This window comes from Lontra canadensis, unplaced genomic scaffold, assembly GCF_010015895.1.
Source record: "Lontra canadensis isolate GAN:19392208 unplaced genomic scaffold, GSC_riverotter_1.0 scaffold65, whole genome shotgun sequence".
Lineage (NCBI taxonomy): Eukaryota > Metazoa > Chordata > Mammalia > Carnivora > Mustelidae > Lontra > Lontra canadensis.
The window spans coordinates 1,357,917-1,368,859 of record NW_022631059.1 but is presented as its reverse complement, the minus strand read 5'-3'; the positions used below and the strand labels follow the sequence as shown (position 1 = coordinate 1,368,859).

Below are 10,943 nucleotides of genomic sequence, written 5' to 3'. Positions count from 1 at the left end.
AGCTGCGGCCGGAGGGAGCTGGAGCCCCGCGCGGGAGGGCTGGGGGAGAAGGCCCGCGGGGCCCGGCTGTCGGCCCGGCGGCGGTGCTGGCCTGGGTTCGAATCCCCGCCTCGCGAGCAGCGGCTACAGGGTTGCCGGCGCCCCGCTGTCGTCGCGGGGCTGTGGCGTTCATGGTCGGCCTCCGTGGAGCCCGAGTCTTTAGGCTCCGGGCACGTCTCCCGTGCGGTGCGGGTGGGTGCTGGCGGCCGGGGTGCGCGGGGCTGAAGCCTACCGGGGGCGGGGGCGTTCAGGTTGCAAAGGGCCGTCCCCTCGGGGAGCCCCTAAGGCTCCCTGGGAAGGCGGGCGGGGCCGGCGCTTCCCTCAGGGACTGGAGACCCCGAGGGTCTGCCGGGAGAAGGCACCTGCGGGCCTCGGGACTCGCAGGCAGGCGGGGGCCGTGCGGGGCCCTCAGTGCGGGCAGGGAGCGCACTGGCCTCGGCGGGGGGAGCCTCCGCCTCACTGTCGTCCCGGTGCCCGGTGCCCCGACTTCAGAGCCGCCGGCTCCGGCTCCGGCTCCGGCTCCGGCTCCGGCTCGGCGGCGAGCTCTGCACGCCCAGAACCGCCGGCGTCTTTGCAGGACAGGGTCCTGCCGCCGCCTCCAGGCCACTCTTGCGCCCCGTCCGGCCGTCTGCTGGGTCCGCGGCTCCTGGCTGCGCGAGGGGCACCCGCAGGCCGCGGATCTGGGCACTTGCCTGCGGGTTCGCCCCCTCCGCCTGGAGAAGGCTTCGGTGCGCCGCCCTTGGCACACGCCCTCGCCCCGCGCCGGTTCTGTGCCCTGGAGAGGGCGTGGGGCGGGCAGGGCCAGCGCCATGAGACAGCACTTCCTGTCCCAGGTGAGGCCACTGCATGGCCCGCTGCCCTCTCGGACCCCCTACCCCTCTCACAGTGGCCGCGGCCCCTCCTCCTCATCTTCACTCTCCACCCCGTGTCCAGCCTGCCCTCTGCCCTCTGCCCTTTCGGATCGCTCTTCAAAGCCTCTCCTGCGCCTGGGAGTGTGGACGGTTTCCCATCAGGTAGAAAGTGGGGCTTGATCACGTGCCTCCAGGGGCTCATGGGCATGAGGGCTGCGCTCTGAAGGCCCCTCGCGAGGAGTGCCCCTGCAGGCGAGGCGCCCCTGCCCCTGATGCCTGCTGACGCCTGGGGAGCGGGGAGCCTCCGCCCCAGCTTCAGCATCTGCCGCCCCAGCTTCAGCATCTGCCGCTGCCTGCCAGCGGGGTGACCTTGGGTGAGTTTCCCACCCTCCCTGAGCTTCAGTGCTCTGTCTGTAAACTGGGGGTGCTATCTGGGCTTGCCTTGTGGGGCTCCGGTAAGGGGGGAGTGAGGCCAGGGCCGTGAGGTGCTGTGCCCAGGGGATCGTGGAGGGACAGAGTGAGGGAGGGGTCTTACCTGCTCCCTGCTTCTCACTCCACACCCGTGCTTGTCTGCAGCGTGGTGGCAGAGCTGGACCCTGGAGTGTTTCTCCTCTGTCAGCTGGCACTGAATGGCGTCTGGAGGGCGTTGGGGGAACACCGGCAGGAATGGGGTCTTCTTGCACGGTCTGTTGTGCTCTCTCCCTGGGCTCCCACCCCATGTGGCTTCTCAACTCCGCCCAGGGTACCCCGAGCCAGCCCTGGCCTACAAGTCGGATGTGAATGGAGCACACAGCCTTTATTTGATTTCGGGAAAATCAAAGCCACTTTGAACAACAGGAGGTTTCGCACGCACACACACACACACACACACACACACACACACAAAGGTGCACATCCACACCCCTACACCTCCCTCTCGGAAACTCAGCCCCTGTGGCCTTTGGGCCGGCAGGCAGGCCGCAGTGAGCAGCGCAGAGCCGCGCTCCCGAGATCTGGCCTGTGCTCCCAGTTTGCCCCCGGCCTCACCCAGCCCAGTCAGCGACGGGTCTCCTGCTTTTGCCTTGCAACGGGCAGTTCTCAAATTTATCTAACTTCATGTGCAGGCTTGCCCCCAGGACCTGGATTCGGTGGGTCTGGGAACCTGCTTAACCTCTGGCGGAGGGTGCTCTGAGACACACCATCCTGAAGGGAGACCGGTGCAGGGAGCAGGAGATCCATGAGCGCTTGCGGGGCAGTCCTGGCTGGGCACCCTGGGGCCTGCAACGGCAGGTGTGGGACCAGGGCCTCTGGAACAGCCAGTGAGGAGGGGACTCTTTGCAGGCTGGCGTGCATTTTCTCTTCTGTTCCCAGCAGCCCTCCCCAATGGTACCCCTCTGCAGATGGGGCTGGTTTTGTTCCCCAGGCCTGGATGAGTTCCAGAGCCTCTCAAATCCCCTGCAAAGGTCTGGAAGGTCTGGACGAAGAGGTCAGTGGAGAGCCAGCTGAGCCCTGAGTCTGCCAGCGGAACATGCCTTATTTGACACCTGGGATCCTGGGTGCCCCACGCCCTCCCCACCCAGCGTGTTTGTGGGGCTCCACGAGGGGGCGCCTGAGACCACCGCTCAAGCTCCATGCTGGGTCAGGGAAGGGGTGGCTGGGCAGCAGGGCTCTGGGAGTCAGGGATGCCAGTGGAGTCTGGGATGGTGAGAGGTGGGGCCACTGCCCAGGAAGGGTGGCCTATGAGTAGCCGGGGTGGGGGCTGGGCTGGGCTGGAGCCTGAGTGACCCCTGCCTCCCTGAACCCTACTTCCTAGGGTGTGGGGGGAGCAGCAGGACCAGCTGGTCATTTCTGAGAGGGTAGAGATGGAGGGGTTCAAACAACCAGCCAAAGACCCCTTCTTGGACTTCCCAGCCCCTGTGGCCATGGGCCAAGACCCAGTCCCCTCCTGCCCTGTGCTGGGCCTTCCGCTGGGCTGGATGTCAGGTGGGGAGCCACGTCTGGGCAGGCTGTGGTGCCCCTGGGAGCAGCCCGCTAAGTCTCCTCCCAGCTGCTGTGGCTGGGTGAGGGGCTGCTGTCCTCAGGGTGCCTTGGGCTCCCGGACCCCTCATGAGCTGTCAGGGGCTCCCCTGGGTTCCTTCTCCCCGGTGGCGGCTTCTTGGAGGCTGTGGAGAGTGGACCAAGGTTAGGCGGGAGCAGAGCAGTGGGCTGGCAGTTCTTGGCTCACGGCGCTGCTGGGTTCTTGCCCAGGGTCCCATGGATGGGACTGGGGCGAGGGGAGCTGAGCATGTGGGAGCCCACCCTGGTGGGGCTGACCTGTTCCTGGAAGCAGCAGACACCGGGGCAGAACTGGTCGGATTGGAGGGTGAGCGTGGGCAACTTGTGCGGGGGGTGCTATCTGCAGGTGTGTGACCCTGAAGCCCATCGGGCCTCAGTGACTGGATGCCTTGCTGAAGGTCTGGGACCTTCTGGATAAATCTAACTTCTGGGGAAGTGCTCCTAGGGTGCCCACAGCACTGGTGGGTGCCTCCATGGACCTGGGGTTCAGGAGAGGGCTGTCTGTCCTTGGGACCTTACTGCCAGGTCCTGCAGAGATGCTGGGCCCTAGGCCCATCTCTGGTGCAGAACGAGCTCAAGTTCTGGGTCAGATGAATCCAGTTGGAATCCTGACCTCACGTGCCAGCTCTGTGACCTTGGGCAGGCCATCTCACTTCTCTGAGGGCTAGTTTTCCCATCTGTGAAATAGCGATGACCAGCCCTGGGCAGGCGGTGAGCTCCAAAGACAGTGGTTACATTTGCCACCTTGAACCCCGGCACGGACGCTGCCCTTGGCGCTGAGCGATGCCAGCCCAGGCGGGTCAGGGCCCTGTTCTCACTGACCAGCAGCGTGTGTGCGGCAGGGTTCGGGTTCCTGCTTGGCGGCCCCCCTCTTGGCCCAGCGGGGAGGACTAGGACCAGAGAAGACTTGGCCCCGAGTGGAGGGTGAGGTCGATGCCTCAACACCCCGTGGACTCTCGCCGCCAGGACAGCGCCCCAACATGCCCAGCGGGAAGTGGCTTTAAATCAGACAGGTGTGCTGGCCTCCCCCACATGTGCGCCAGCAAACACAGGCCACTGTCCCTTTTCCCGGCTGTGGCGGCCACAGCCCAGCCTGCCTATCGCGGGCGGCTTGCACAAACAGCAGGGCAGCATCCGTCATGAGCTCAGGCATTCGTGGGTGCCCCGCGGCCCCGCTGAGCTGCCTCTGCGGCCACAGCAGGAAGGGGAAGGTCATGCTGACGCCCTCAGGCTGGCCTGCTTCTCCTTTGCCCTCCGGGGAGGAGCCCCCAGGCACCAGCCTTGGCAAACATTCGAGGGCCCCCAGGGCCTCAGCCCGAGCAAACACCTCCGCACCCAGAGGGCTGCAGCCTCTGTGCTACTCCTCTTCGAAGGTGGGCAGGAGGGCCTGGGAGTCTCCCCTCCAGCGAGGGATGAGGAGACCGGAGGGAGGGCTGTAGGACCCCAGGCCTGGAGTCTGCTTGTGGTACAGGAGACCCCCTCTACCCTGATAACAAAGACGGTGAGAATCACGATCCTCAGCCTTATCCTGCTGAAATCTCACACTAGCTCTGGCATCGGCCCCCCCTTTCTGGGGGGAAACTGAGGCTCAGGTTGACGGGACTGGCTCAGGCTGCACAGTGACCTGAGGAGAGCCCGGATTCGTGCTGTCCTGACCTGGGTCCCCTCTCCTAAGGGGCCTGCGCTAGGAGAGGTTCAAGGACTAGTTTCTGGTTCCTAGAGCCAGAAAGGTGGGGGCGGGCAAGGTGCTGTGGCTGCCCCCCGCCCCCCATGGCCCCGGCCACCATACCTTTGCACCATGGGCCCGAGGCCCGTTTCCTCTTCTGCGGCAGGCTTTGCCCGCGCTCCTTGGTGTAGGAGCACCTGGGCCCCTCCCCTGGCGTGCTCGGCTTGGCCCCCACCTCGGAGCTCAGGCCCACCTGAGGGGTGTGGTGGTGTGGTCAGGAGAGGACCTTCCCCCAAGCCTGGGGCAGCCCTGGCTCAGTGGCCCCACCGGATGTGTGGCGGGGAACCCACCTCATTGTCCGAGGACTCTGACACGTCCAGGTCGTCTGACTCCAGCCCCTGCACTCTGGCCTTGCTGAGCTCTGCGGGACGCAGGATGTGGGTCAGGCCAGGCTGGGGGCCCTGGAGCTGGGCAGAAGCAGAGACCTTTCTGGCAGGCCAGACTAAGAGTGACCACTGAAGGAAACCGCAGCACAGAGGGACTGCAGGACCGGCCAGCTTCTCCTGCACCCTCCGCAGTGGCCCCGTCATCTGAGCTGTCCCTAGGCTTGGTCTCTCTGTGACAGGGAGCTCGCTACCTGTCCTAAAGCCCGAATTGCTATGATGCTCTTCCCTTCCCTGTCTGCGGTCAGAGATGTGCCTGCCCTGGGCCCCTGCTTCTTCGCTGGGTCTGCAGCTGGGGTGCCAAGCCCTAGACCCAGGGTTTGGCCAGGCAGCCCCGGGGACTGAGCTGGGCCCTAGGATAGGTCCCACCCAGCTGAAGCTGGCCACCGCCTCTCGCTTCCCACTATGGCACCACTTCCTGGGGTCTCGGGACTCCAGGGACTCACCCTTGCCAGGGGGACCATCGGCATCAGGCCCGTGTGGGTGGGGAGGAGGTTTTGGCCTCCCTTTCAGCTCCACTCCTGTCCCGCTTGGAGAGGGCGTGTTTTGGTGGTGCCCTGTTAGAGACTGGGAGGGATCCTGGCGGGGAGCAAGTAAGCGGCTTGAATTCGTCTGTGGCAGCTGCCCTGCCCCCAGTCCAGTGCTGCGCAGGCCTGTGAGACGGGCTGCGCCTGGGGCTGCTGCCGGACGGTTAGCCATCTCCCCTCTAGCGCAAATCGGGCAGTCAGGCTTTCCCCCAGGGGGGCCCCGGCGGGATGCTGGCCTGGACAGGGGGTCTGTGGAAGCCAAGAGCGGCGGGGGTGGGGGGGACCCTTACCGCAGGGGTGGGGGGGACCCTTACCGCAGGGGTGGGGGGCTCTTCTGACTCTGGAGCTCTGGCTCCCTTGGTGCCATTGCTGAGTTCCCAGGGTCCAGACTGGGCAGGGGGCTCTGCTCCCCGGGATGGTTCTGGGCTGGGAGTGTGGGCACTTGGGGGGCTGGGGGAGCCCTGCCGGTCGGGAGGCTTTGGGGCATCCCGGCCCCGGCGCCGCTCTGAAAGGTCCAGGGGCTTGTCTGGGACATGGTCTCGTGTGGCTGTGGCTTCCTGTCCCCTGGGGCTGCCTGGGCCTGTGGGCTGTGCTTGTCCCCCTCCAGACGGGGCTGCCCCCGCTGCCTCGCCCTGGGGGGCCTTCCGAGTCGGAGCTGACTGGTGGGGAGGGTGGGGTCCCCCCTGGCGTGGGCGGGCCCCTCAGCCGGGCGCTGCCCCTCTGCCCCTGTGCCCATAGCTGCTGGGAGAGGAGCAGGTGCAGCGCCCCTTCCAGCCGAGGGTCCCGCACATCCACCAGGGCACCGGGTAGGCCCAGTAGGCCCGCCGACTCCTCCCAGGCCTCCGCCTCCCCAGCCTTCAGGCCCTGGGGGCGGGGGCCACGGGGGGCCGTGGGGGGTGCTTGGGGGCTGCAGGGCGGGCTCTGAAGGTGCAGAGACAGGTGGTGGTTCAGGAGGAAGAGGTGGTCAGCCTGGAGGCAGCGCTTCAGGGACTCATAGGCTATGACGGGGGCCCGGGAGGCCGGCAGAAAGCTGCAGGGGGAGGAGAAGCCCCGTCACCGTGGCCCCGGGGTTAGCTCCCATGTCACAGGCGAGCTGTCCCAGGTCACAGGGTGGGTCACGGAGGGGAGCAGGCCCACGTAGACTGTGGTGGAGGGGCCAGAGGCGACCTGGGGCCTGGGGTCTGAGGGACCCGCCCATGAAGATCTTTCTCTCTTTGGGACCTGGGCTACCGGCTGTCCCCAGCCCACCTGTGGACGATGTTCTCAGACAGGAAGGATGGTCTGACCTTACGTCTGAGAGGGGTTCCCAGGCCTCAGTCCCCCCGCGGCTGCTCCCACACCCCGTCCCCCAGCCCTGTCCCGCCACCTCTGGAAAGGTGGGACCAGATCCCTAGATGGGTGCTCAGCTGGGGCTGCTCCTGGTGGGGGTGGTGGGCAGGGTCTCACCTGTCCAGAGGGAGGCTGTGCTCATAGGGTGGGCTGGGTGGGCTGCTCCTGGTCAGTGGCAGCGGGGGGGGTCCCGTTGGTGGAGCCCTGATCAGTGGAGCAGGCCTGGGAGCCCGGCCGCACCACGGCAATGGTCCCGTGAAGCTGGTTGGAGATTCGCTGGGGGCTCTGCCCGGGGTAGATGGGTCAGCACTGCCCTCTGCCCTTGTTCTCTGTGTGCAGGCCACCCTCCCCCTCTGAGCCTCGCCTCCACCCAGGGGTCCCTGCGTGGCACAGAGGACAGACAGCTGGACTGGCACAGACTGGGGCTGCCCGTCAGAAAGGAGTCCTCACCATGTCCGGGGCCCGAGTCTCAGGCAGGTTGGCACTCGGGGGGATTTTGGCTACTGGAGATGTCCTGTACCCTGTTGACTTTTCTGTGGGAGGAGAGGTGGTGGGCAGGCCAGATTGGGAGGCCCTCAAATGGGTGGGCGGAGCAGCCCCCCCAACCCCGAGGGCTCCGCGATCTTGCAGGGTCCAGCTTTCTGGTCTCTTGTCCCTCAGAGCACCTTGTCTCTGGGGACTCGCACCTGGATGGTCATCCTGGGCCTCCTCGTGGCCTCCCAGCGTCTTCTCCTTGATGGCCTTCCAAGCGCCCGGGGAGGGGAGTAGTAGGGGTGAGGGGGGGTCTGAGGCACCCTCCCTGCATTGGGACTTGAGCCTGACTCCAGAGGGGAGGCAAAGACAGGGAGGGTGAGCGAGAGCAGCGCTCCCAGAGACGATCAGAAAGACCAGGGCACCCTCCTGGGGGCCAGGCCACCCCTGTGGGGACACTCAGGGGACCGGGAAAGAGCCCTCTCTGGACACTGCCTGGGTCTCCACTCTCCATGGCTGGTGCAGCCAGGCTGGCTTCTCTCAAATACCAGTGTCCCCAGCGCAGTCTTGGGGGGGGGACCCCCCCACCCCCATGGTTCTGCGTCCTCTTCTCTGCACCCTGTGCTGGGGGCCTGCCTTGGGGAGGGCCTTGGGGCCTGAGGGTGCCTCCCACCCACTCACCGTGGGCCTTGAAGCCGCTTCACCTCCTCCTTCAACGTCTCGTTCTCCGCCTGCAGCCGATTCAACTCGTTGGCTGCAAAAGGCACTGATTAGTGAAGCGACGACGAGGGGAGGGGAGGGGAGGCTGGGCAGGGGCAGGGAGGTCCCCCTCCATGACCTGTGCCCCATTGTGCCGCCAGCCCTTGGCCCGGGGCTTGCGCGAGTGGATGGGTGAGGCTACTGAGCCGGCAGCCTGGAGCCCCTCCCCCCCCCCCCCCCCTGTCTCTGGGGTGTCCCCCAAGGGCAAGTGGGCTGTGCTCCTCGTCGGCAGGTGGGACCTCGGGCTCTGTGGGGCACTCTTGTTATAGGGAGGACAGGCTGAGGTCCTGGGGGGCAGGGGGACCCCCAGCCTGGGTGACTGGCCGCTGAGGGACATGCTGGGGCTTTGTACCATTGTGTGTTTCCCTGAGACCCCAGGTCAGGCTGAGCAGGCCCTGGGGGTCACTGGACCCCCACAGGGGACACCGAGGAGCAGGGTGACAGGGGGTGGGGCTCACTGAGGATGAAGACGTGCTGCAGGCTCTGGAGGAGGGAGGTCTCGAACTCCTGCTGCTTTTTCCTGGCCAGCTCCTGGGTGACCATGCAGCGGTCACAAAGGCCAGCCCGAAGCCTGCGGGGGGTGCGGAAGAGGCCGCTCTGAGGAGGGAGACGGAGGCCCACGGAGGGGGCGCTCCCGAGAGGTGCCCCCGCCGTTCCCAAATGGCAGAGCTGAGCTCTGAGGTCGCACAGGGGAGACCCCTGCCGGGCTGACTTTGCCCCAAAGCTTCCCGAGCTCCGCCGTCCCCCTGCCGCCCCAGCCCTGCCCAGGGCTCACCTGTTCTCCAGCACCCGCACGTTCTCCTTCAGCGCCTTCTGCTGCTCCCGCAGCTGGTGGTTCTTGGCGCAGAGCTCCTCCACCCGCTGTGCGTCCCTGTGGGGGCGAGCCCAGGTGGTCTTCTGCTCTGCTCGGGAGCCCCGCGCTGCGTCCAGGCCGGCCTCGCCCGCCAGGGGGAGGTCCCGGCCCAGGCCCTGCTGGCTGCACGGTCCACGGACGTTTCCTCACAAGCACCGTGCGGAACCCAGCAGCCCAGACATGAGCGTTTAACAGGCCAGGTCCACGCCCCATTCGCACCACTAGGGAACGGCAGCCCATACGTGAAATGGGGATGGAGGGGGACCCACAGACCTTGAGGTCCCCCAAGCAGTGTTCCTACTGATCACTGTTGGTAGCGCAGGTGCCTGAGTGGATGCGGCTTGCCCACCCACCGGAGGGTCCCCATTCACTCAGGTGGGCTTAGAGATTCCGGGCCGGGGTCCACCTGCTCCTGGAGGCTTGGTCTCGGGCCAGAGACCCTCCCCCACCTGCCACGCTGAGCCTCAGCTTCCCCTTCTGCATCACTGGCTGAGGGCAGGGTTAGCGCCCTGGGCCATGGCCACTGTCTTTCTCATCAGTTTCCTGCTGGGCCAGGGTCTGTCTGGACTCACCGGCATCTCTCCGAGTCCAGCTCCAGAAGCTTATTCTGCAGACCTGGAGGAGCAAGGAAAGGAGTGGGAGGTTCAGGCCCGGTCACACAGCAGAGCCTGGGGTACCTCCTGTCCCTGGCTGTCAGGTGGGGCTCTCCGTAGACCTCCTGCTGCCTGCCTGGACCCGTCACTGACGCCCCAAGGCTGCCGCCCTGGGGGGGCTCCTGCTCCACGCCGGCTGGCTGCTCCCACCGTCTCATGGCTGCCTGGAACCCCTTGGGGTCTCTGACTCTGGTGTCTACCTGGAGATTGGGAGGGACCCTGACGCTGGCTAGGAGTGACCAGCCACCGGGCCAAGTCCCAGAGGAGTGTTTTTTTGGGGGGCACAGCCAGTGTTGAAATAAAGCAGGCTCTTTGGGGAAACCCCAGCGAGGGGTTGCCTCTTTGCCACCTGGCTGCAGTGGGACTTGGGCCCACAAGCCCACACACCCCCAGCGTCGCCAGGTTGCTGGGGAAGAGATCCAGGCCCTTGGGCCCTCAGGGTGGTGTGTCGCTTGCTGCTGGGAAAAGGTCTTGGGAGGGTCTGGCTGGTCCTCGAGTGAGGCGAGCGGGGTGGCTCCAGCCCTGTGGTTAGGGGTGGACTGTGCAGTGTGTGGGCTACGGCAGAGCTGGCTTGGGGGTCCTGCAGGGAAGCAGAGGAATTTCAGCTCCAAACCCTGGAACATTCTGGACAGGCTCCAGAGCCATGAACTCCCAGTCCTAGAGGTGGGCGGCCATGCTTCTGCGGGACGCAGAGTGCCCCTGCCCTCCTGAGCGGGACCCCGTCTCAGCCAAGCTTCTGGCTCTCCGCTGGGGGTGCGGCTTTTTCCTCCTGCTGCGCTGTCAGCAGAGCCCTTGGGAGAAGACACTCTAGGGCCACACTCAGGCACTCAGGGAGGCTGATCGGAGGCTGGGGGCCTGCTATGTGGCAGCTCTGGGCTCTGGGTTAGGACGCCTTGTCCGGGCCTGGAAGGCGCGGTCCCCAGGTCTGGCAAGAATTGGAGGGGACCCGTAGGAGTGGGCAGACCAGGTGAGGGCCACGGACACCTGCCCCATGGTACTCACCTCGGACCTCATTCTCATGGGCCTCTTTCAGCCTGTTTAGTGACTCTGTGAAGCTCTCCATGGCTCCCCACGGCTCTGGCCCAGACCCCTCTGTGTTCAGGGTACAGCGACGACCTCTGGGCCTCTACTGCCCCTCCGTTCCCAGCCTGCAGAGGAGGAAGTGGGGAGAGGTCATGCTGGCTTGGGAAGGGCTGAGCTGAAGCCCACCGTCCCCAGCGTTGGGCTGGTGCTGTGCAGGGGAGGGGCCCATGTTCTGTGTCTCTCGGAGAGCAGAGTGGGGCTTGTCCTGGCCCACCTGGGGCCAGAGCCTACTGTC

At 66.2% G+C, this 10,943-nt stretch overlaps 1 protein-coding gene across 1 annotated transcript; it reads right to left on the bottom strand.

Annotated features, from left to right (window-relative positions):
* Nucleotides 1–2,423: 2,423 nt before the first annotated feature.
* Nucleotides 2,424–10,728, bottom strand: RBBP8NL (RBBP8 N-terminal like). Its single transcript, XM_032878847.1, is given in 14 exon segments — nucleotides 2,424–3,031; nucleotides 4,714–4,843; nucleotides 4,941–5,011; nucleotides 5,480–5,612; nucleotides 5,875–6,198; nucleotides 6,200–6,590; nucleotides 7,007–7,074; nucleotides 7,076–7,174; nucleotides 7,340–7,706; nucleotides 8,042–8,114; nucleotides 8,578–8,690; nucleotides 8,895–8,990; nucleotides 9,545–9,587; nucleotides 10,628–10,728. Coding segments are annotated over 14 exon segments (2,100 nt in total). The 5' UTR covers nucleotides 10,689–10,728; the 3' UTR covers nucleotides 2,424–2,900.
* Nucleotides 10,729–10,943: the final 215 nt, after the last annotated feature.